At 40.9% G+C, this 27,321-nt stretch overlaps 1 protein-coding gene across 3 annotated transcripts in view; it reads right to left on the bottom strand.

The window, feature by feature from the left end:
* LOC126336980 (U7 snRNA-associated Sm-like protein LSm11) overlaps positions 1-27,321 on the bottom strand; it is a 124,861-nt gene that overhangs the window by 78,830 nt on the left and 18,710 nt on the right. Inside the window, exon 1 of one of the 3 annotated variants that reach the window (XM_050001216.1) lies at positions 24,484-24,611. The exons of the other annotated variants lie outside the window; for them this stretch is intronic. Coding sequence (XP_049857173.1) covers positions 24,484-24,531 — 48 coding nt within the window. The 5' untranslated portion in view covers positions 24,532-24,611. Of the gene's footprint in view, positions 1-24,483; positions 24,612-27,321 lie in introns of those variants that run through there. 3 annotated transcript variants of the gene reach the window in all.

The raw sequence follows: 27,321 nt of genomic DNA, 5'->3' as shown, positions 1-27,321 counted from the left end.
CAACACTCCAGCAACAATAGCACTGTTCTGGCCTGCACTGACTGCTACCGCCAAGCATGTAGCAGTACTGAGTAGTAGCTGGATTGCCATTTATTCTTCGTCTTTTACCGTTCCTTTTAATATGAATCAATGAAGCACATATTGAACTAGACTACTTTGGGAGCATCCATCAAATGGGCATGTAAGGCTCTGATTTTAAAATAATTTTGCTTGTGATGGGAAACAAATTGATGCTTTCTGTTGCCAGTAGGTGTCCCATGAACGATATAATGAGCAGCAATTGTTTGAGCTAACTCCAACTTCACAATGCAAAAATGACAAATGAAAAATGAAGTCACTAATAACTGCCAAAACACCAGAGAATATGTGCTTGATGATTCTTAGGAAAGACAAATGATATAATGTGACATGTGTGTCAGATGTCACTTTTTAAAAAAAAAAATCATCCATTCTCTAAGTAGTTTTTCGTTGCCTATTACACATTATTTAATATTTTACTTTGACTGTACAACTTGTATTGTTAAATATTTTGAAATAAAAGTTGTTTGGCTCTGTCTCTGCTTTGTCTTAGGGGATTGTGTTCACTGTACCTGTGATCTTTTCTTAAATAAAATAATACATCGTTCCCGATGTATGAATCAGATTAAGCAATGTTAGGTCAAATATAGGTGCAGTAACGTAAGTAATGTTCCCCGTACACAATTTTTAAAGTTGAATAATAACAGTTTATTCTGATCTGTCACACGCTGAACGCAGGCAGGTGATTAATCTCATAACTGGAGTTAAGTGGATTTAAATAGCTCGAGCCCCAAACATACTGTGTATTAAACTCACTGTATAATTAAGATAACCAGTAAACAGCATGCGTCCACAACCCAAAACTGTTCAGTGTTTGGATTGACACTATACACAAACTATACAAGTTTGATTGCCACACAATAGAGTGATTCTATATGTCGACCAGTGCTGAAATAAACACAAAAGCATGTGTCTCGATCACCACCCAGATCAGCATAGTTTCTTCGACTCTGTCCAAGCAATTGTGAATAAGCAAGAAGGCTGCCAATTTCTTATAAGTTCAGACCACCCTACCACGGAAAAGCCAAGCATTACAATACTTACTTTGACTATGGCGCCTCCGCCAATACAAAGATATAATTTACGATCGCGCACGCAGAAGAGCACTGCACCAGCGACCGATTTTTATAAATAATTTTGTTCGTCTTTTTACTTTTGCGTAGGTTTTTGTTTTTAACAACTAATTGATTACACTCACTCTCTTGTCTTCTTACGAAGTACGTGTATTTTTTGGCACTGTGTTGAATGTGCTTTTGGGTGTAAATTAAAATTATATTACAAAGTGAGGTTGTTTCAATAGTGATTCGAGGTGGTTATCGCCAAATTTCTAAATTGATCACGACAGTGACAACTTGAAGAAGTTTTCAACAGACGGAGAAAAGTGAAAGACGGGTTGTCCTACAAGAGAAATTAGGACGACAGCCATGAAGACTATATTGCCATGAAGACTATATTGTAAGCCACGAAGACTATATTTTAATTAGTACTGCGTTTCTAACAAGATTATAAGGTAAATTTCAATTAGTTTCTGATGCTATTTCCGTACAGTCGCTTTTTGTAGTGTTGCCAACCTGGTATGCCATGCATGGTCAAATTACAGCACGATCTCCATCAATAATACGAAGTCCGCCTTATCCGTAACTGAAACCACCAAAATTCAAAACCTAATCAGATTTTCTATTTCATATTTTCCACGGCAGAACCCCAAGGAAAGGAAACACTACAGCATCTCCATCACTTAGCGACTGAGCAGTCACCTGGCTTAATTACAAGTTTTTCACAATAATCCAACCTTGAAACTTGATGTGTCATCAAAAGTGCACAAAAAAATGAATAAAACAAAACATTACACTTTATTCTACATTAAGTACTTTGCCCACAAAAAAAATTGGAATAAATATATATTTTAGTTGCAGTGATCAGTTTCAGTCTTTGCTCTCTGTGCCTTGTATAACTTTTTCACACACATGATGGTACCTCTTCCTTACAAAAACGATCTGCTCCTTTCACTGCTACAATCAGAGTTCACAACTATCCAACCATATTTGTATTATGTCCAAAACTACACAAAATGTTGAATAATCAATTAAAGTTGACAATGAAACACACAATTCTTATAACCTAAATGTTGTAGGTGAAGCTTTCATACATTTGCCAAACTTACTGTCATGTTGATTGTGTATTGTTTTGGATTATTAATTAAGCTGAATCTAATTAAGTGTCCAATTAGACTGCCTCTCACTGGTTAGTTACATATGCAAGACACATATCTGTACGTATATGTATGCTTATGCACGGTGTCCCAGGAGGATTGGTCAATATTCAGGGATTTGACATGGACGATCATTTGAAGCAGAAAACCTCATATGGACATATGCCCTATTCCATGTGGTTTCTGAGATTTATTGTACATTGTTATTTATTTTCTACATTATTCAATACATTGTCAGGTTTACACATGTACAGCACTTAGTAAATATTACAACATACGGTTTACAAAGTAGTTACTGCAAAATATGTATTTTTAACAAATTTATCTCTAAGCATTATTGTACACATCACATTACAGCTCTTGTATAGTCCTCAAAAAAATCAGTGTCAACTTCAGTGAATTTGTGCACTCTTGGAAGAATGTGCTGTGTTGCTTATCTGAGCACTTCTGCACATTCTCTAACGCATGGAGCAGCATCCACTATGCGACAAAGCAGTTCATTTCACAATTTCACCTTTCATTTGTAAACCTCAAACATAATTCAACCACATAAACAAAAATCTAATGGCATAAGGTCTGTTGATCTTGGTGGCCAGTTAACTGAACTACTGTTGTTGTTGTTGTTGTTGTTGTTGTTGTTGTTGTTGTTGTTGTTGTGGTCTTCAGTCCTGAGACTGGTTTGATGCAGCTCTCCATGCTACTCTATCCTGTGCAAGCTGCTTCATCTCCCAGTACCTACTGCAACCTACATCCTTCTGAATCTGCTTAGTGTATTCATCTCTTGGTCTCCCTCTACGATTTTCACCCTCCACACTGCCCTCCAATATTAAATTGGTGATCCCTTGATGCCTCAGAACATGTCCTACCAACCGATCCCTTCTTCTTGTCAAGTTGTGCCACAAACTTCTCTTCTCCCCAATCCTATTCATTACTTCCTCATTAGTTATGTGATCTATCCATCTAATCTTCAGCATTCTTCTGTAGCACCACATTTCGAAAGCTTCTATTCTCTTCCTGTTCAAACTATTTATCATCCATGTTTCACTTCCATACATGGCTACACTCCATACAAATACTTTCAGAAAAGACTTCCTGACACTTAAATCTATACTCGATGTTAACAAATTTCTCTTCTTCAGAAACGCTTTCCTTCCCATTGCCAGTCTACATTTTATATCCTCTCTACTTCAACCATCGTCAGTTATTTTGCTCCCCAAATAGCAAAACTCCTTTACTACTTTAAGTGTCTCATTTCCTAATCTAATTCTCTCAGCATCACCCAACGTAATTCAACTACATTCCATTATCCTCGTTTTGCTTTTGTTGATGTTCATCTTGTATACTCCTTTCAAGACATTGTCCATTCCATTCAACTGCTCTTCCAAGTCCCTTGCTGTCTCTGACAGAATGACAATGTCATCGGCGAATCTCAAAGTTTTTATTTCTTCTCCATGGATTTTAATACCTACTCCGAAATTTTCTTTTGTTTCCTTTATTGCTTGCTCAATATACAGATTGAATAACATCGGGGAGAGGCTACAACCCTGTCTTAATCCCTTCCCAACCACTGCTTCCCTTTCATGCTCCTCAACTCATATAACTGCCATCTGGTTTCTGTACAAATTGTAAATAGCCTTTCGCTCCCTGTATTTTACCCCTGCCACCTTTAGAATTTGAAAGAGAGTATTCCAGTCAACATTGTCGAAAGCTTTCTCTAAGTCTACAAATGCTAGAAACATAGGTTTGCCTTTCCTTAATCTTTCTTCTAAGATAAGTCATAAGGTCAGTATTGCCTCACGTGTTCCAACATTTCTACGGAATCCAAACTGATCTTCCCCGAGGTCGTCTTCTACTAGTTCTTCCATTCGTCTGTAAAGAATTCGCGTTAGTATTTTGCAGCTATGGCTTATTGAACTTATTGTTCAGTAATTTTCACATCTGTCAACACCTACTTTCTTTGGGATTGGAATTGTTATATTCTTCTTGAAGTCTGAGGATATTTCGCCTGTCTCATACATCTTGCTCACCAGATGGTAGAGTTTTGTCAGGACTGGCTCTCCCAAGGCCGTCAGTAGTTCCAATGGAATGTTGTCTACTCTGGGGGCCTTGTTTCGACTCAGGTCTTTCAGCGCTCTGTCAAACTCTTCACGCATTATCTTACCTCCCATTTCGTCTTCATCTACATCCTCTTCCATTTCCATAATATTGTCCTCAAGTACATCGCCCTGGTATAGACCCTCTATATACTCCTTCCACCTTTCTGCTTTCCCTTCTTTGCTTAGAACTGGGTTTCCATCTCAGCTCTTGATGTTCATACAAGTGGTTCTCTTATCTCCAAAGGTCTCTTTAATTTTCCTGTAGGCAGTATCTATCTTACCCTTAGTGAGATAAGCCTCTACATCCTTACATTTGTCCTCTAGCCATCCCTGCTTAGCCATTTTGCACTTCCTGTTGATCTCATTTTTGAGACGTTTGTATTCCTTTTTGCCTGCTTCATTTATTGCATTTTTATGTTTTCTCCTTTCATCAATTAAATTCAGTATTTCTTCTGTTATCCAAGGATTTCTACTAGCCCTCGTCTTTTTACCTACTTGATCCTCTGCCGCCTTCACTACCTCATCCCTCAAAGCTACCCATTCTTCTTCTGGCGTATTTATTTCCCCCATTCCTAACAATTGTTCCCTTATGCTCTCCCTGAAACTCTGTACAACTTCTGGTTCTTTCAGTTTATCCAGGTCCCCATCTCCTTAAATTCCCACCTTTTTTGCAGTTTCTTCAGTTTTAGTCTACAGGTCATAACCAATAGATTGTGGTCAGAGTCCACATCTGCCCCTGGAAATGTCTTACAATTTAAAACCTGGTTCCTAAATCTCTGCCTTACTATTATATAATCTATCTGATACCTTTTAGTATCTCCAGGGTTCTTCCATGTATACAACTTTCTTTTGTGATTCTTGAACCAAGTGTTAGCTATGATTAAGTTGTGCTCTGTGCAAAATTCTACCAGGCGGCTTCCTCTTTCATTTCTTAGCCCCAATCCATATCTACCTACTACGTTTCCTTCTCTCCCTTTTCCTACACTCGAATTCCAGTCACCCATGACTATTAAATTTTCATCTCCCTTCACTATCTGAATAATTTCTTTTATTTCATCATACATTTCTTCAATTTCTTCGTCATCTGCAAAACTAGTTGGCATATAAACTTGTACTACTGTAGTAGGTGTGGGCTTCGTATCTATCTTGGCCACAATAATGCGTTCACTATGCTGTTTGTAGTAGCTTACCCGCATTCCTATTTTCCTGTTGTTGTTGTTGTCATCAGTCCTGAGACTGGTTTGATGCAGCTCTCCATGCTACTCTATCCTGTGCAAGCTGCTTCATCTCCCAGTACCTACTGCAACCTACATCCTTCTGAATCTGCTTAGTGTACTCATCTCTCGGTCTCCCTTTACGATTTTTACCCTCCACGCTGCCCTCCAATGCTAAATTTGTGATCCCTTGATGCCTCAAAACATGTCCTACCAACCGATCCCTTCTTCTAGTCAAGTTGTGCCACAAACTTCTCTTCTCCCCAATCCTATTCAATACCTCCTCATTAGTTACGTGATCTATCCACCTTATCTTCAGTATTCTTCTGTAGCACCACATTTCGAAAGCTTCTATTCTCTTCTTGTCCAAACTAGTTATCGTCCATGTTTCACTTCCATACATGGCTACACTCCAAACAAATACTTTCAGAAACGACTTCCTGATACATAAATCTATATTCGATGTTAACAAATTTCTCTTCTTCAGAAACGCTTTCCTTGCCATTGCCAGTCTACATTTTATATCCTCTCTACTTCGACCATCATCAGTTATTTTACTTCCTAAATAGCAAAACTCCTTTACTACTTTAAGTGTCTCATTTCCTAATCTAATTCCCTCAGCATCACCCGATTTAATTTGACTACATTCCATTATCCTCGTTTTGCTTTTGTTAATGTTCATCTTATATCCTCCTTTCAAGACACTGTCCATTCCGTTCAACTGCTCTTCCAAGTCCTTTGCCGTCTCTGACAGAATTACAATGTCATCGGCGAACCTCAAAGTTTTTACTTCGTCTCCATGAATTTTAATACCTACTCCAAATTTTTCTTTTGTTTCCTTTACTGCTTGCTCAATATACAGATTGAATAACATCGGGGAGAGGCTACAACCCTGTCTCACTCCTTTCCCAACCACTGCTTCCCTTTCATGCCCCTCGACTCTTATGACTGCCATCTGGTTTCTGTACAAATTAAAAATAGCCTTTCGCTCCCTGTATTTTACCCCTGCCACCTTTAGAATTTGAAAAAGAGTATTCCAGTCAACATTGTCAAAAGCTTTCTCTAAGTCTACAAATGCTAGAAACGTAGGTTTGCCTTTTCTTAATCTTTCTTCTAAGATAAGTCGTAAGGTCAGTATTGCCTCACGTGTTCCAACATTTCGACGGAATCCAAACTGATCCTCCCCGAGGTCTGCATCTACCAGTTTTTCCATTCGTCTGTAAAGAATTCGTGTTAGTATTTTGCAGCCGTGGCTTATTAAACTGATAGTTCGGTAATTTTCACATCTGTCAGCACCTGCTTTCTTTGGGATTGGAATTATTATATTCTTCTTGAAGTCTGAGGGTATTTCGCCTGTCTCATACATCTTGCTCACCAGCTGGTAGAGTTTTGTCATGACTGGCTCTCCCAAGGCCGTCAGTAGTTCTAATGGAATGTTGTCTACTCCGGGGGCCTTGTTTCGACTCAGGTCTTTCAGTGCTCTGTCAAACTCTTCACGCAGTATCGTATCTCCCATTTCGTCTTCATCTACATCCTCTTCTATTTCCATAATATTGTCCTCAAGTACATCGCCCTTGTATAAACCTTCTATATACTCCTTCCACCTTTCTGCCTTCCCTTCTTTGCTTAGAACTGGGCTGCCATCTGAGCTCTTGATATTCATACACGTGGTTCTCTTCTCTCCAAAGGTCTCTTTAATTTTCCTGTAGGCAGTATCTATCTTACCCCTACTGAGATAAGCTTCTACATCCTTACATTTGTCCTCTAGCCATCCCTGTTTAGCCATTTTGCACTTCCTGTCGATCTCATTTTTGAGACGTTTGTATTCCTTTTTGCCTGCTTCATTTACTGCATTTTTATATTTTCTCCTTTCATCAATTAAATTCAATATTTCTTCTGTTACCCAAGGATTTCTAGCAGCCCTCGTCTTTGTACCTACTTTATCCTCTGCTGCCTTCACTACTACATCCCTCAGAGCTACCCATTCTTCTTCTACTGTACTTCTTTCCCCTATTCCTGTCAATTGTTCCCTTATGCTCTCTCTGAAACTCTGTACAACCTCTGGTTCTTTCAGTTTATCCAGGTCCCATCTCCTTAATTTCCCACATTTTTGCAGTTTCTTCAGTTTTACTCTACAGGTCATAAGCAATAGATTGTGGTCAGAGTCCACATCTGCCCCTGGAAATGTCTTACAACTTAAAACCTGGTTCCTAAATCTCTGTCTTACCATTATATAATCTATCTGATACCTTTTAGTATCTCCAGGGTTCTTCCACGTATACAACCTTCTTTCATGATTCTTAAACCAAGTGTTAGCTATGATTAAGTTGTGCTCCGTGCAAAATTCTACTAGGCGGCTTCCTCTTTCATTTCTTAGCCCCAATCCATATTCACCTACTATGTTTCCTTCTCTCCCTTTTCCTACACTCGAATTCCAGTCACCCATTACTATTAAATTTTCGTCTCCCTTCACTATCTGAATTTCCTATTCATTATTAAACCTACTCCTGCATTACCCCTATTTGATTTTGTGTTTATAACCCTGTAGTCACCTGACCAGAGGTCTTGTTCCTCCTGCCACCAGACTTCACTAATTCCCACTATATCTAACTTTAACCTGTCTATTTCCCTTTTTAAATTTTCTAACCTACCTGCCCAATTAAGGGATCTGACATTCCACACTCCAATCCGTAGAACGCCAGCTTTCTTTCTCCTGATAACGACATCCTCTTGAGTAGTCCCCGCCCGGAGATCCGAATGGGGGACTATTTTACTTCCGGAATATTTTACCCAAGAGGACGCCACCATCATTTAATAATACAGTAAAGCTGCATGCCCTCGGGAAAAATTACGGCCGTAGTTTCCCCTTGCTTTCAGCCGTTCGCAGTACCAGCACGCTGAGGCACGCAAGCCTCCCCACCTATGGCAAGGTCCATGGTTTTTTTTTTTTTTTTTTTTTGGGGGGGGGGGGGGTTGACTGAACTACCAGAACCAATCCAGCAATTAGGGTAAGTGTGGTTGAGTTGTTCTCTCAGATATCTGGTAAAATGTGGAGGGGCTCCATCACGCTGGAAGTACATCGCAAGCCATGTGACCAAAGGAATGTCCTTAAGTTTTTCAACAAACAAATTTTCCAAAAAAATGCAAGTTATTGTGTCCCGTCACCCATTCTTGTAAAACGACTGGACCTAGCAACATTACATGTGTTCCACCTCGGAAAGCATTCACAATAGGGTGCATGCCTATAGGAAGTCTTTTTGTTTCAACTGAGCATCCTGTCAGGCCTCTGAATATTGACCCTTCCTCCTGGGACACCCTGTATTCGATCAATCGACGTCTATCGTTGAGCACTGCAGACTGACAGGTCAATCTCTTTTGGATATAAAATCACAATTTTATGCACTGCTTACTGAAAATCCGTTACAGAAACTTACTCCACTCTGCACCCAACCATACACATCACTTTCAGAGTATGTCCAAGGTTGCCCCAAGTTTCCCCAAGTAAAATTCCCTGATATTTCCCTGATTTCTAAACAAAGTTTAGCATTTTTTCTGAGACATTTTGAGATCTCAAAGTTGAATAAAGACATAACTTGACAAAAAAAATTTAGGGACTACTGTATTTCTAAATGTACGGGCAAAAATCTTAAGTACTAACATCAACATCTTTTTAATGAACTTCTTTTAGATGGAGAAAGCAAGCCAAATGGTATGTGTGTTTCATTAAGAATACTGATGTTATTTTATTTCAATAAAACGAAAGACATTTGATGACAAAAATACACATTTCCTTGGAGTTGCAAAACAGACTTAAAATACCTTCACTTATTTCAGAAATAACTTAAAAAAAAAAATAGGCCCCTTGAAAGAAGGGTATAAGGCCGAGAAGAGCTGTGTGACTGCCAATAAAATGTTCATTCTACTATGTTCATTGTTATCAGTTACTATTCACTACGTTACGTCTATTATTTTAGCGGAATTGTATGTCTGCCTGTTTAGCTGAGTGGTAACATTTTTGCCTACCATGCAGCAGGCCCGGGTTCGATTCCTGGCTGGCTTAGAGATTTTTCTCTGCTCGTGGACTGGGTGTTGTGTCGTCCTCTACATCATTTCATGAAAACCTACATGCAAGTCACCCAATGTGGTGTCACCTGACCAAAGACTTGCAACAAGGCGAAAGAACGTGCCCGGATGGGGCCTCCCGGCCATCAGTGCCACATGATCATTTCATTTTACATGTATTGTGTGAGTTTTCTATTGAAAAATATATGAGTACACAGCGTACAAACTGCCAGCGACTGCCACAATTTTCATCTTCTTCTTATTGTCAATACTTCCTAATACATGAACTACTTTCAAAGTGCCAAATGTACTAGAATAAATAAAAGACTATAAAATGCCATACTGGACAATGTACTTAGGGGCGAGACAGTCAAAATTCCTGAAATCCATCGCCCATGGCCTCTGGCATGCTGAGGAGCACAGTAGTCTTGGGTCCATGGATAAACCATGAAAATGTGCTCATTATGCCACACACAAACAGACCTGGCCTGTGGGCAGATCAGTGAGACTAGATCCGACGAGTAGAGCCTGCACATTAGTGGGAAACAATGGGCTTCAGACTGGCAGGCCTGATCCATTACACACTCCCAGAATGGCCTGTGGCTTTGGCCAGACCACAGTGATCAACCCATGTAACAGATAAAAGAAAACTAAACTCCGACCTGGCCTGTGGGCAGATCAGTGAGACTAGATCCGACGAGTAGAGCCTGCACATTAGTGGGAAACAATGGGCTTCAGACTGGCAGGCCTGATCCATTACACACTCCCAGAATGGCCTGTGGCTTTGGCCAGACCACAGTGATCAACCCATGTAACAGATAAAAGAAAACTAAACTCCTCCCGAACAGGCCGTGAAGGGCCAACAGTACCGATCGGCTGCTGTCTCATCTTCAGCTCATAGGCGTCACTGGATGCGGATAACAGCGGTCATATGTCAATTTCCGAGACTGGAGCTCAATCAAGTAGTTCCTCAGTTTGCTTCACAGGGGCTGAGTGCACCCTACTTTCCAACAGCACTCGGCAGACCAGATGGTCACCCATCCAAGTGGTAGCCCAGCTGGACATCACTTAATTTCGGTGATCTGACGAGAACCAATGTTACCACTGTGGCAAGGCCGTTGGCCATGCAACAGGTAACTTGTGTGAATACTCTGACAATCAGTACTAACGAGGATAGGTAACAACTCACCATGAAGATTATCGCTGAGTCGCAGACAGACGTGTAGAAAAGACAGTCACACTTTCAAAAACTAAATTTTTGGCTTTAGCTTTTGCCAGAAAACAAGAGCATACTCAGACACAGCTCATGCACACATGACAGCCATCTCCAGCCTCTGTATCAACAGTTTCTGAGCATCAAATCCAAACAAACCACTCCTCACGTCTCCCTGCCTCTCGTTGGCAGCTGCTAGGCTAGCCGCAAGAAGTGGTGGCAGCAGTGACTGTAAGCTGAGGGGAATGTTAGGAAGGGAAGAAGCAGTACAAATGAGGGAGTAGGGAAGCAGTGCACGTACTCAGCTGTGCCCAGTCTGCGACAATCCACGACATCTCAGTAAACAAACCATTTCATCTACTGAGGAGGAACGAGATTTTTCCAGTTTATTTTTCCCAAATTTTCCTGATATTGCCTTGACTCCCTGAACATTTGAAATTCCCTGATTTCCAGAACTTGTGGATATCTATATATCCATTGAATCATCTCTTTCTCCTCTTTAAGATGTTACATTGTGTTTTACTGTCAGTAATACGGCTCACACTTCACATGTGTGAATGTGTACAATACTAAAGTTTTCTTTGTGAGGACTGCTGGGCAGACATAACATCACATTTGGGCAGCGTGTGTAGCTTGACAGTTCTGCATGCTCCCAGGCTTACTGTATGGAGCCACCAAAACCCTTCTGATAGCCATCAGTACAGTGCCAACTGGCCTCTGCACACCTAAACCAAACGATGCCAATGATCAAAATCAGGCACTTCTGCTCTCTACAGTATGTCGTGTTACAATACTTTCACTTACCTTTATCTATCACACAGTGAATACAATAAGGGAAGTAGCACCAAAATAAACCATTTCACTATTAGAGAGCCATACAGTAGTAAGCAAAAATACATAAAAATAAAAGTGTACTATTCTAGGCATTGGCAAAGTCAGCATCCTTGACACTTTTTGACACCTTACAAACAACACATGTATAAATTTGTGGAAGTAACACTCTTAAAAGCAAATCAAACAATATGTTTTATTGGACACTACAAAAAATCTATGTACGTAGATTAAACCACCCATCATTGCTTTGCTCTTAACTGGTCTACTGTAGCTCCCAACTGTCATTTTCACACTAGTTACAGGGAGGGTAGACTACAATATCACTGCTACTAACACGGTTAAAGAAAGATCAGGGACATGACACGACATTCCCTGTGTCGACTAGGTGATCAACAACACCACTATTAAATGCAACACTTGTTACTGGCTGAATTTTCAACACTGATTCCTTCTTCAACTCTGTTTCAACTAGCAAGTAATTCTTCACCTCCTCCACATTCCTAAAGTAGAAATCTTTGTAAGAGTGCCCCACAGTTTAACTAAATGCACTAGCTTCTGCAGGTCTGCCTGGTAAAAGTCGCACATACTCCCATGATTACTACTGTGGTAATGTCCACTCAGGAAAGTGTTCTACAACTGCAGATGCTATCAATGAACATGGTACTTACTTGGGGGCTCAGTACCATTGTCTTCACAAAAAAATCATTGAAAGCAGCTTGAAACTCAGGCTGCCTCTAACTCAAACCACACGGCTTTCTAACTAGCTTAAACTTCTCTGTTCCCCACTTTGTGGTATCAACATCATATCTAATCTGGCCTAGGCAACATTCTCTCTTGGTTAGAAATCACTCTTATCTTCACTGAGCCAATCAGTGTGCAGCTTACAAACAACAAATTGTTCATTTTCACTTACAATGATGAAAGTCCTAATTTCATCTCAGCTGTCAGCAATGTTTAAACTACTATTCATCAATCAGACTTTGGTGTAACACTCACTGTGTCTGTAATATTCACTACAGTAAACTGCTGTTCAGTGATGAATTCGTCAGTGCACACAAGTTCCTTTCCATGACTGAACCCCATTTCTACTGCTATTCCCATTTCATAATATCGGAACTGTTTCAGTCCATCCCACATAAAATGTAACACTGCCTTTGTTGTTTGTTGTTGATATCAGTGCACTGCCCTCTTGTCTAGCTCTAATGTTGCTAATACTGTTAAATTATGTTCATCACAAGCTTCCAGCACAAATAAACCATTTAAATCCACATCTACTAAAACCGTTCCTTGAATCTGTTTCCTACTATCACTATTTTCACACTGCTTCCAGCCTCCCCATAATACTTTACTGGTCAGTATTGCTTCCATGTTAAGAACTCTTGCCTTCTTTTCATTATTACAACTCTGCTCTGGTCCTGGTTCCTCCATGTTTTACTCTTTTCCCTATGTGAGACTCAGTCAGGAGTTAAACCAGTTTCCTGGCTCCTGCCTCTGCTCAATAACATTGTGCTCCCCATCAACACTTTGCTCGCCATTATCACTGCATTTCTACTATCTAACTGCTTTCTACAATAGTTGGGATTCTGCTGATAAACATTAATGTCCTGCTGGAAGCACTTCTATCAGAATTTGGCACCTCATGTCATTTCTTTGGCACCCATTTCCCTTGCTTCAGTATTACATAGCATTGTCAATGCTCTCCATGAAATTAAGGAAACTGTTTACCATTTTAATGGGACTATGAACTAGGTCTCACTGCAGGTTATCCAGTACACACATTCCTAGAGTATAAATCTTTATAAGAGTGCCCCACAGTTTACCTAAATGCCCTAGCTTCTGCAGTTCAGCCTGGAAAAAGTCGCACATACTCTCATGATTACTACTATGGTAATGCCCCTTCAAGAAAGCGTTCTGCAACCGCAGATGCTTTCCTACCCCAGTAATAATGTGGTATATAAGCAAGAAATATTTGGAGTACGAATTAAAATCCATGGAGAAGAAATCAAAAGTCTGAGGTTTGCCGACGACATTGTAATTCTGTCAGAGACAGCAAAGGACCTTGAAGAGCAGTTGAGCAGAATGAACAGTGTCTTGGAAGGGGGATATAAGATTAACATCAACAAAACCAAAACGAGGATAATAGAATGTAGTCGAATCAAATCAGGTGATGCTAAGAGTATTAGATGAGAAATGAGGCACTTAAAACAGTAAAGGAATTTTTCTATTAGAGGAGTGAAATAACTGATGATGATTGAAGTAGAGAGAATATAAAATGTAGACTGACTGTGACAAGGAAAGCATTTCTGAAGAAGAGAAATTTGTTAACGTCGACTATAAATTTAAGTGTCAGGAAGTATTTTCTGAAAGTATTTGTATGGAGTGTAGCCATGTATGGAAGTGAAACATGGATTATAAACAGTGTAGACAAGAAGAGAATAGAAGCTTTCGAAATGTGGTGCTATAGAATAATGCTGATGATTAGATGGGTAGCTCACATGACTAATGAGGAGGTACTGAACAGAATCAGGGAGAAGACTAATTTATGGCACAACTTGACTAGAAAAAGGGATCATTTGGTGGGACACATTCTAAGGTATCAAGGGATCACCAATTTAGTATTGGAGGGAAGTGTGGAGGGTAAAAATCATAGAAGGAGACCAAGAGATGAATACACTAAGCAGATTCAGAAGGATGTAGGCTGAAGTAGTCATTCGGAGGTGAAGAGACTTGCACAGGATAGAGCAGCATGGAGAGCTGCAGCAAATCAGTCTCTGAACTGAAGACCACAACAACAACATAAGTAAATGGGGGTCAAGTGCCAAAAACTGATTTATAGATAATCAACAAAATGTTTACAGCATTTATACAAAAGCAGTATAAAATTTGCGGCTCACTGCGTAAACACGAAAACCATATAGGTTTCTTGTCATATAAGTGTTTTTATTCTATGTTAAGAACAACATTCTATGTTAAGAACAAAATGACACAAAATTTGAAGAAAATGAGACATTCTGTATGCAATGACTAAAATAAATAACTATACATGTGCCATCATACCCATTTTCGCTCATTTCACACAGTTCTCGTAAAACCATTTATTATGCTCTTTCTCAAATGGAATCTCTTTACCTAAATCCCTTCTCTTTTCTTCAAGCGCTCTAGGATCACAGTGTAGTGTCTCCAGCTGTATCTGTTGCAGTTCAGACAGCTTCACATTCCTCCTCAAGCTGTAATGTTCCTTGAACTCTTCAATTGCATTGAGAGTTCGCCAAACTTGCATTACCCTTAGCCTTTAAGCAGTCAGTTTGATCCACTGTGCTCCTGAAATATGTCATTGCTGGAATTCATATACTTTTCAGCAGCTGACTACAAGTGGTAAAAATACATTACTGGCCTTGGCATTTACAATGGGATTTCACCAATACCTCACATTATCATTTTTTGGCACTTTACCCGTTATTTACTTACATGCAACATTTGTTCAACAGAAGTTTTTCAAACAAGGTGTAATCAAAAAACAGTGGCACATTTTGGTTTGCTCATGACTGTGCACTTCCAAGAAGATGGCACTTAATAAACTTAATTTTAGCATCGTCTGTCATACCCTTGACAAAGTAGTCTTTGCATGAAGCTAAAACGTCCTCAACATGATATTTGTCCTCACAACTGAAATATTTTAACTTTGGGTTCACCATAAATATGTAGCCACTCCCCACCCTCCACTTCATTACAACATTACTTAATATAGTTTTAATGAAACAGTCTTTTTCTCCCTAGTTTCTGCCTCCAAAGTGACAGCAGCATACAGTTCTGTCCTAATCCCTGTCTACCTCTGTATTAACTCATCTACACTCTCTGAAATTGCTTTAAGTGCTGTTACAGTGGCATGCAGTTCTGTTCTATCCCTGCCTGGCTCTGTATTAACTCATCTCCACGCTCTGTCTCTGCTTTAAGTGCAGACTCCATTTTGTTGCCTTGCTCTTACATCCCATCTGCACGGCATCCATCCATCCTCCAAACTCCTTCTCCATCACAGTTATTCAGTCTGCCAGCTTCTTTTCACTAGACCAACCTGAGTTTTAATCTCCTCTAACATAGATTGGGTTTTTACATCCTGATCACTGAAATGCTTTCCAAGTCTCTAATTTTATCTTTCTATCCCTTTTATCTCACTTTCCCTTCTTATTTCCTTATCTATCCCATTAAAATGACAATTTACCACCTCGAATTGATTATCAAGTTGACCATTTTGCTGTCACATTTCTGCCAGTTCCAACCCTATGTTTCCATAGTGCTTGTCCACCTTACCCTGTAATACACTCCTGGAAATGGAAAAAAGAATACATTGACACCGGTGTGTCAGACCCACCATACTTGCTCCGGACACTGCGAGAGGGCTGTAAAAGCAATGATCGCACGCACGGCACAGCGGACACACCAGGAACCACGGTGTTGGCCGTCGAATGGCGCTAGCTGCGCAGCATTTGTGCACCGCCGCCGTCAGTGTCAGCCAGTTTGCCGTGGCATACGGAGCTCCATCGCAGTCTTTAACACTGGTAGCATGCCGCGACAGCGTGGACGTGAACCGTATGTGCAGTTGACGGACTTTGAGCGAGGGCGTATAGTGGGCGTGCGGGAGGCCGGGTGGACGTACCGCCGAATTGCTCAACACGTGGGGCGTGAGGTCTCCACAGTACATCGATGTTGTCGCCAGTGGTCGGCGGAAGGTGCACGTGCCCGTAGACCTGGGACCGGACCGCAGCGACGCACGGATGCACGCCAAGACCGTAGGATCCTACGCAGTGCCGTAGGGGACCGCACCGCCACTTCCCAGCAAATTAGGGGCACTGTTGCTCCTGGGGTATCGGCGAGGACCATTCGCAACCGTCACCATGAAGCTGGGCTACGGTCCCGCACACCGTTAGGCCGTCTTCCGCTCACGCCCCAACATCGTGCAGCCCGCCTCCAGTGGTGTCGCGACAGGCGTGAATGGAGGGACGAATGGAGACGTGTCGTCTTCAGCGATGAGAGTCGCTTCTGCCTTGGTGCCAATGATGGTCGTATGCGTGTTTGGCGCCGTGCAAGTGAACGCCACAATCAGGACTGCATACGACCGAGGCACACAGGGCCAACACCCGGCATCATGGTGTGGGGAGCGATCTCCTAAACTGGCCGTACAGCTCTGGTGATTGTCGAGGGGACACTGAATAGTGCACGGTACATCCAAAACATCATCGAACCCATCGTTCTACCATTCCTAGACCGGCAAGGGAACTTGCTGTTCCAACAGGACAATGCATGTCCGCATGTATCCCATGCCACCCAACGTGCTCTAGAAGGTGTAAGTCAACTACCCTGGCCAGCAAGATCTCCGTATCTGTCCCCGATTGAGCATGTTTGGGACTGGATGAAGCGTCGTCTCACGCGGTCTGCACGTCCAGCACGAATGCTGGTCCAACTGAGGCGCCAGGTGGAAATGGCATGGCAAGCCGTTCCACAGGACTACATCCAGCATCTCTACGATCGTCTCCATGGGAGAATAGCAGCCTGCATTGCTGCGAAAGGTGGATATACACTGTACTAGTGCCGACATTGTGCAAGCTCTGTTGCCTGTGTCTATGTGCCTGTGGTTCTGTCAGTGTGATCATGTGATGTATCTGACCCCAGAAATGTGTCAATAAAGTTTCCCCTTCCTGGGATAATGAATTCACGGTGTTTTTATTTCAATTTCCAGGAGTGTATATCCATTTTCTTCCCTCAAAGATTTATTTGGACTTCCCATATCACCTCCTATTTGATCGGACTCACACTCACTAGATACCATATTTTATGGACTGTTAAGACACTCCTTAACTTTTAAATAATTTCTTTACAATATAACTTTTTTATCATCTTCATTATTAGACTACAAAGACAAGAAAAAAAATAAAAAAAATTCTCAGCTTATAGAACTGAACCCATATTTAAAATCCCTGAAAATTGCCATCTGAACTTTCTTCTTCTTCTCGCTCATCAGTGTTGTCCTCTTCATTTATAAGACGGACTTCAGTCCCACCGAGAGTGTTACTTATGTCGCACTTCTTGAACTATCTAACAACAATGCATTCTCTCATACTAGCCTCGTCCATCCATCCCTTGTCACGCATGTGAACAATAACACCTGGTGGTATTTCAGAAGGTTTTAGCATTGTTTTGCACTTGAAAATTATCATTGAATTAAGTTGATTACCATCATCACAACATGAAAGGACAACAGTGTAGTGGATTTATTCATATCCACTTGTCTTTATAGGTACAGTTTTAGCATCTTTCATGGCAATGGTTGTGTTACTTGGCACATCAAATGTCAGAGGAATTTCATCCATATTCACTATTCGGCTTAGTTTCATATTGGTTTTCTTTCGATGTTGAATAACAAAGTAATGGAAAGATAATATTCTCTCTTCATAGGCTACCCTTGTGGCATTTTCAGAGATATTTTGGCTTTGGTTTGCATGATAAATCCATGATGCTTCATAAACCTGTAGCACCAACCAACTCCACCCTTAAAGTCTGCTTAAGTTCCACTGTAGAGCTAGCTTACGAGTGTGTATTTGATCATTTTTGGATTAATTCTGATGCCATTTTGATGATGTCCTCGAGTCCATTTCAGTACGTCATCTTCTGGTTTTGACCATTTTGCATTCAGTCCTATATCTGCACATTTAGTCCTCCTCATTTTTTTTACCAGCCCACCAACTGGGAATGGTTTTTTCTGTTGGTGGAGGGCGAAAATGCCCCTCTGCTGCTCTGTTTCCATGTTTTTCTACATATGCTATTACTTGCAATTCATAGCCTGCGTAATGTGAATAACTTCTATTTTTTCCATTACAAAACCAGCTACCACTGGTAACAAAAATACTGCACTGTTACCGATAACACAAATAGCTTTCAATTCAAGTTCACTGGCATTATGTTCCGAGTTTGTGATATCAGGTTAGGGAGGGAGACAGTGTTAGCAAGCTTGTGAATCCACAAAACTCATGTTCATTGCTTCAGTGCACTGCTGCTGCCAGCTGAATCTAACCTTGCCAGATAGGGATAAGTTTCCAGCAACATCGAACATTATGGCTATTTTTAAGACTGGCAGGAATTTTAAATCAAACACTGGACATTTTTATATTAATTTCAAGTATAAGACACATCTGAATTTTGGAGGCAATTTTTCGAAGAAAAAAGTGAATCTTACAGTGTCCTTGAGTGTTGCGTGGCCAATGCTGCTATGCGATGTGCCCAGGTTGCTGCTTGTGCATGGACTGCACTGCACTGCAATGGAAACTGCCTCATTACTGCTGAGCTGATAACATTCACGTATCCACAGCAAAAGGATTGAACTTTTGGGTCCTTCCCAAATAACTGGCTTTCTGCATCTACTCAGCCTAACACTTGGGTCTAGCTGCCTAGCAAATTAAATCTTGGATGAACCCCCAATTGCGTCTTCTACAGTTAAATACTTTGAAATAAAAGTTGTTTAGCTGTGTCTGTTCATTGTCTTAGACAATGCTGTCAACTGTACCAGTGCACTTTTCTTAAATAAGATAATAAATTGTTCCTGATGCATGAATCAGATTAAACGATGTTAGATTGAATATAGGTGCAGTAATCTAAATATTATTCCCCAACTATAATTTTTACAGTTCAACAATAACAGTCTATTCTGCTTTGCCACACAGTTAATCCAGACTGGTGATTAGTTTCATCGGTACAGTTAAGCAGATTTAAAGAGCACAATTCCCCAATATGGTGAGTAATAAAGTCACTACATGCCATTACTAAAATAAGCGGAAATGCATCACATGTTCACAGCTCAAAATTGTTCATAGTTTGGACTGGCACTGTATACAACAAATACAAGTCTGACTGTCACACAATGAAGTGATTCTTAATGTTGATCAGTGCTGAAATAAACAGAGACCCCACTAAACAGCCTGAGTCAGTATGTGACTCAGTGTAAGATCATTAACTCTGAACCAGCTTAACAAGTAAAAATTGCAGTTACATTGAACTACTGGAGTATAAATAAGAATGCTAATCACTACAGATTTTTCCAACTCCCCACCAAGCTACCATGCAGAATATATCCAAATCTCACAACCATCATTACGAAAAAAGCGTGCAGCTCGGTCACTGCCCAGACCAGCATAGGCCCTTTCTCTTCTACTCTGTGCAAGCAAGAGCAAACAAGCAAGAAGGCCTCCTCCTTTTCATACGTTCAGACTAAGCTACAGTAGAAAATCCAAGCATCTACCATCACATTACCAATCCCATTTACAAATCTTTTTTACTATAATTCAATCTTAAACCTAGATGCATCATCAGAAGTGCACAATGAATCTGAATAAAACGATAGGAGGGGGGACCCAAAAATAACTGGAATCTAACTGTCATACATGCACACTTTGTAGTTACACATTGTGCCACTAGATAGTGTTAGTTTGGAGTCTCCCACGTCACTCAGTATGCCGGCATCAGCTGGAGTTAAGTGGTTTGTTTGTGGTGCTCTGTTGTTAACATTCCCATTTCAACCCCTCAGTGATTAATAGCATGTCCAGCAAGACAAAGCACAGAGTCTGTGTGACATTTTGTTTTCTGTTTGGGAAACTGCAGCCGAGACTATTGGGATGCTTTGGCAGTCCTTTTATTTGATGTTTTGGGGGAATCACAAGTTCTAGGAGTCATTTTCTTGTTTCAAATCTGGCAACATGTCAATTGAAGACATGCCATGCTCCAGTCATCCTTCAACAGGAAGAAATAATGAAAGCATTGCCACAGTCAAATGTGCAACTGATGAAGATCATTGAAGGACCATTGACCAAGATTCCAAGGAAACAAAAGTGGCATGGAAGATGGTCCAGCAAATTTTAACTGAATATGTGACAAGACAAGTGTCTGCAAATTCGTTCCTCACTTGCTCACAGATGACCAAAGAGAACACCAAGTGAATGTTTGCTGCAACTTGCAGGGTGAAGTCAGAACAATCCAAATTTTCTTAAAAGAATTGTTGCTGGGTATAGAATTGGTGTTACAGGTACAATCTAGAGTCACAGTAAGTGTTAAGCCAGACGAAAACTCAAACGTCACCACAACACAAGAAAGCACGAAAAGTATAATCCAATCTGAAAAAAATGTTGATCTGCTTTTTAAGTCAATGACATTATCCTCAAGGAGTCTGCTCCTCCAGGACAGAGTACCAACATCTTTATCTGGATGTGTTACAGAGATTACGAAAGAGTGTGCAATGAAAATGGCCAGAATAGTGGAGAAATTGGAACTGGTTGTGCCAGCATAACAATGCTCCACCCCACACAGCTCTGATGGTTCGACAGTTCATGGGAAAAAAACAACATCGTACTTGTGCCTTATCCATCCTACTTGCCCGATCTGGCTCCATCTGCCATTTTTTTTGTCTCCATGGCCGAAGCAAACTTTGAAATGAGAAGTAATTCAGTGTTGTGGATGGCATTGAATAAAACACGTTAACAGCTTTGGACAGTATTCTGCCACACGAGTTCTAGAACTATTTTCAGCAGTAGCAAAAGCACTGGGACAAGTGCATTAATTAACACAGGCAATACTTAAAACGGGACTTAAGTACTGTGAATGTAGAGTTCAATAAAAATACAAAATAACAAAAATTCCAGTCAATTATTGCTTCCCCCCCCCCCCCAATTTATGGGCAAAACTGCACGACATGTTGACTAATTAATTAAAATTGACAATTAAACATACAATTTTATAATCTAAATGTTGTAGGTGTGTGGTTATATTTGCCAACACACACTGCTATACTGATTTGATTTATTAATTAAGCTGACCAAGTGTTCAATTAGATTGCCTAACCCTGGTTAATTATGTATGCAATTAAACAATGATATAGATTAGTCGATGAGTGCTACAAAGTGATGGCTTATCACTTTTGTGGATATAAATTAAATTATTATTAATTATTTACTGAAAACTCATTATAGAAACTTATTTCATTCGGTATCTAATCACACACTTCACTTTCATTGAGTATATGCACTGAAGAGCCAAAGAAAACGGTACAACTGCCTAATATTGTATAGGGACCCCGCAAGCACGCTGAAGTGCCACAGTGTGACTTGGCATGGACTCAACTAAAGTCTGAAGTAGTGCTGGAGGAAACTGACACCATGAATCCTGTAGGACTGTCCATAAACCTGTAATCTTCTGAATAGCACATTGCAAGGCATCCCAGATACACTCAATACTGTTCGCATCTGGGGAGTTTGGTGGCCAGCGGAAGTGTTTAAACTCAGAAGAGTGTTCCTGGAGCCACTCTGTAGCAATTCTGGATGTGTGGGGTGTCGCACTGTCCTGATGGAATTGCCCTATTCCGTCGGAATGCACAATGGGCATGAATGGATGCAGGTGATCAGACAGGATGCTCACATACATGTCACCAGAGTCAGATCTAGACATATCAGGGGTTCCATATCACTCCAACTGCACATGCCCCAAATCATTATAGAGCTTCCACCAGCTCTTGAACAGTACCCTGCTGACATACAGGGTCCATGGATTCATGAGGTTTTCTCCATATCAATACACATCGGTCTGCTCCAAACAACATGAAATGAGATCGTCCAACCAAGTAACATGTTTCTAGTCGTCAACAGTCCAATATCAGTGTTGCTGGGCCCAGACGAGGCATAAAGCTTTGTGTTGTGCAGTCATCAAGGGTACACAAATGGGCCTTGGGCTCCAAAAGTCCTTATCGATGATGTTTCATTGAATGATTTGCATGCTGACACTTGTTGATAGCCCAGCATTGAAATCTGCAGCAATATGCGGAAGGGTTGCACTAATCTCACACTGAATGATTCTCCTCAGTCACCGTTGGTCCCATTCTTGCAGGATCTTTTTACGGCCGCAGTGATGTCGGAGATTTGATGTTTTACCGGATTCCTGATATTCATGGTACACTCGTGAGATGGTCGTGCGGCAAAATCCCCACTTCATCGCTACCTTGAAGATGTTGTGTCCCATTGCTCATGTGCCAACTATAACACCACGTTCAAACTCACTTAAATCTTGATAACCTGCAATTGTAGCAGCAGTAGCCAATCTAACAACTGTGCCAGACACTTGTTATCTTATATAGGCTTTGCCAACCGTAGCATAGTATTCTGTCTGTTTACATATCTCTGTACTTGAATACACACGCCTATACCAGTTTCTTTGGAACTTCAGTGTATATATCCACTAAATCATCTCTGTCTCCTCTTTAAGATGGTGTATCAAGATTTACTGTAAATACTATTGTCCGTGCTGCACATACACTAACATGTCCAATGCTATACAGTTCTGTTAGGCAGGTGTGACATGTCCGGATGGCATGCAGAGTCTCACAGCTGCATGTGCTCCCAGCTTCACTGTACAGGTCCTCCATGCTCCTCCAGTGCTCCATCAATGCAGTGTCTGCTGGTCTCTGTGCTACTGCCCACATAAACCGAATGACTTGTACAACCAAAATCAGTCACCTCTGTTCCCCCTACAGTAAGTCACATCACAAGTGCCTTTTTTAAATAAATGTGTTTTAGTTATTCCTTTCAACACCTTGGGTAAATTATAATAGAATTTTAATCACTTATAAGAAATGTGTTTTAAGGTTATTCATTCATTTTTCCTTAGCAAATGTAAGCCCAAACTGGTTCTTGTTCCATGATTGTGTGTACAAGTATTTGCTACATACTTACTGATGTTTCTCCAGATGTGCACAACAGGTTGATAGATGAACTCACTGGGCACTGTGTCCGCCCCCGGTAGCTGAGTGGTCAGCGCGATGGAATGTCAATCCTGCGGGCCCAGGTTCAATTCCCGGCTGGGTCTGAGATTTTTTCCGCTCAAGGACTGGGTGTTGTGTTGCCCTAAACACCATCAGTTCATCCCCATCAACATCATCAGTTCATCCCCATCAATGTGCAAGTTGCCGAAGTGGCATCAAATCGAAAGATTTGCACCCTGTGAACGGTCTACCTGACGGGAGGCCCTAGTCACAAGACATTCACATTTACTGGACATTGTAATGATACACAGTATATTGCCTTACAATGAGCCTAACTATTGCTTTTACTTACTATTCTTATAGCCCTTTTCTGCTGTTAGAAAACTGTGTCCATTTTTTGTGATCTGATTTCCAGAAAAGAATCGCACAACCAATAATTAAGTGTACAAAGTGTGGTAACTCAAAGTGCTGCTACACCTTTTCACGAATGTCGCAAACCATCGATGCAACCGCCTCCTCTGCCAGCCGCAGTTTCTCTCAGCCCCGCACCTAAAGGCCATCAAGTGCCCTTTGCCTCTGTGGCTGCAGCCATGGGAGTGAGCACAGTGCACCATGGAGGCTTGCCGATCCATTTGGGATGCTCATCCTGGGGCCCATCTGCCAGAGAGTGGCACCACAAATCTGCCGAGCATGATATCTGGGCTGACACCTGTTGCTGGGCCGATCTACGACCATCTAATAATATTGATGTTGCAAGCTGCTCAACCACTTCTTTTCTCCCGGTCTACCTACTGTCTCTCCATATGAAATTACTCAGGCTGTTATTCTGGACTACTGTGTCAGTTTTGCTTTTTGAAACTCTTCATTACCCCTGTGAAAGTTTGTGCCATACTTGTGCTTTTAAATATAACTGTTGACTCTCATCCCATACTTTTATTTATGTTGTGTGTCACATTGAAAGTGGTAACAATAGTGATCAAACTTACTGTTAAGTTGCATAAACATGGACACAATGTAGCTGCATCCACTGCCATTCTTGCCCATGGAAGTTATTTTTCAACAATTCTTGCGTATCAGTTGCTAGGACAGAAGTGCCAGTAGGTCCTATTGGCAAAATTGCTATAAAACGAGATGTCAACACATATAATGCTGTTCCAAACATATGATGAAACAGATCAATACTGTACTGTGCATGAGAAGCAAATCCAACAGCAGTTCATCATGTCCAAGTTAAGAGACACCAAAGTTGTTAGATCTCTTTTTGTCTTGGATTGAGCCCCAAATGTACAAATCACTTTGCAAGGTTGTCACTCAAACTGAACTGGTGTAAGTTGAATTTGATGAAATGTGTGCTTATTAAAAACTTATTTTCATAGGCGTTGTCATCTTATATTGTCTTGAGTGGAATTCTATCAATGTCAAAAACAGCCTGACCACCCATACCGTGCCTGGACAGCTGAACTAGTGCCATTTCATTACATGATTTGAGATGCTATTATTCCCACAGCCCCCAATAAGAATGCATGAAAAGGCCTCACAATTCAACATCTCCATCTTGGAGAAGGTAGTGAACTTGACTCAGTCGTTCAGAGTTTCCCAGTTCATGATCTGTCAACACGTTAAATGAGACCTCTTTCTTCCCAAGATTATTCAGCAGGTTGTTATTTATTTATTACAAATCAATGTTCAGTGGGTATGCTAGTCTCTGCAGCTTCGGGAATGAATTTGGTATCTAAGTGTTTTTACTGAGTGAAGATTGTAGTTCCTTCAAGTTACAGTTCCTTCAAGTGGGAGAGCTGTGATTGCTTCCACTGGCTTCTTCACAGTTAGGATTACATTTTAGGCTGGTGGCCTGTGAATGTGTTAGTTGCCACAGTTTCTGTAGATGTCCCTTTGTTGTGGTCCCAGTGTCAACACCATCACCTAAATAACTGATGCATCCAGGAATACCTTTAATTTTTTGAGGAGCCACTGGTGTCGTGAGCTGCTCAAGCTACTCTCTCTGCATATGCAATTGCTCACACTGTTATTGTGGACTGCTCTGAAAAAAACCTGGTGACATCTTCAATTACATGCAGGTTTTAAGGCCACAGTAAACTTAGTCTGAAATCGACACTTATCCGATTTAAAAGCCAAATAACTCTTCATCATACTACCTGGTGCGTAGTATTTTTCAAAAGGAGACCTTTCTGAGGCTTATTTGCAACATCTTTTCAAGGAATGATTACAAGATATTAATTGTCGACATCCAGATAGAAGCCCAAGAAGATTTCATCAACAGTACATGCCAGTAAGCCTACATTTCACATATTATATTACCTCTGTTAGTTACTGTGTCCTGCCAACCAAGAAATCTCCCATCCAGTCAAAAAACTGTTTCATACCCCATATGACTACACTTTCATTAATAAGTACTGGAGTGGTACTGGGTCAACTTCTTTTCTGAAATTACAAAATACTTCAAAATTCTGATTGCTTTGATCCTTGTCTTTCAGAATGTGATGAGAAAAGAGCGAGTTGGGTTTTGCAAGACAAATATTTTCCAAGTCCTTGCTGGTTAGTGTGGAGGAGGTAATTTTGTTCGAAATATTTTACTATTTTTGAGCTCAGAATGTGCTCTAATATACTATAAAAGATGTATGTCAAAAATATTTGACAGTTTTGTAGATCACTTCTGCTACATTTCTTGTAAACAAGTATGCCTGCACTTTCTTCCAACTACAGACACAGTTTTTCACTTGAGGGGTATGCTGTATATTATAGTTAAAAGAGGGGATAACTCTGCAGGAAATTATACAAGGTCTATCCACAAAGTACATTACGTTTTCGTTTGTGTCCGTTAGGGGCGGGGCTAGTGCGGCCATCTTGGTGTCATGGCATTCCGCCGCTCAATCGGCATCCTGCCGTGCTAGTGAGAGGTCCGTGCTGTACTCTGGTGAGTTACTGTGACAGTTTGAAATATCAGCGTTAATTGAAAATGCCGCGAAGTGTGAAGTGCTTGCTGTAATAAGGTTTCTTACTGCAAAAAACTGTACACCGATAGAAATCTATCGGCAGCTTTGTGAAGTGTATGGGGACAACATAATCACTGAAGGTGGAGAGCGACAATGGGTCATAAAACTTAAAAATGGCCAAACAAACGTTCACGACGAAGAGCGAAGTGGAAGACCCAGCATAGTGACTGCCGAACTTGTTGAAAAAGTTGATGCTGCGGTTCATGAAAATTGTAAATTTTACAATAACGGAACTCTCTATGAGCTTTCCACAAATTTCACGAAGTTTGTTGCATGAAATCATTACTGAAATGCTTGGTTACCACAAGTTTTGTGCAACATGGATACCAAAAATCTTGACAGAGATTCACAAAAATCAGCGAATGGCTGCAGCGTTAACGTTTTTGGACACTTACGAGAAAGATGGCGACTCATTATTCGATCGCATTGTTACTGGTGACGAAACATGGGTTAAGCATGTGAACTGTGAGACAAAATTGCAGTCAATGCAGTGGGGGCACACAAATTCCCCCCAAAAACCCAAGAAATGCATGCAGACGATGTCGGCAAGGAAGGTGATGGCGACTGTCTTTTGGGACAGAAAAGGTGTGAAATTGTGTATTTCCTGGAAAAGGGCACTACAATAAACTCTCAAAGGTATTGCCAAACTCTGCACAACCTCGGAAGAGCAATACATAACAAGCACAGGGGAAAGTTGGGCTCAAAGATCTTGCTGATTCACGACAACGCCCAGGCCCACACGGCAAATGACACTCGTGAAGTTTTCGAATCTTTTAAGTGGGAGTTGTTTCCTCATCCGCTGTACAGTGC

This window comes from Schistocerca gregaria, chromosome 2 (assembly GCF_023897955.1).
Source record: "Schistocerca gregaria isolate iqSchGreg1 chromosome 2, iqSchGreg1.2, whole genome shotgun sequence".
Taxonomy (NCBI): domain Eukaryota; kingdom Metazoa; phylum Arthropoda; class Insecta; order Orthoptera; family Acrididae; genus Schistocerca; species Schistocerca gregaria.
The sequence above is the reverse complement of the archived record's forward strand: the minus strand, read 5'-3'. Positions and strand labels throughout refer to the sequence as shown.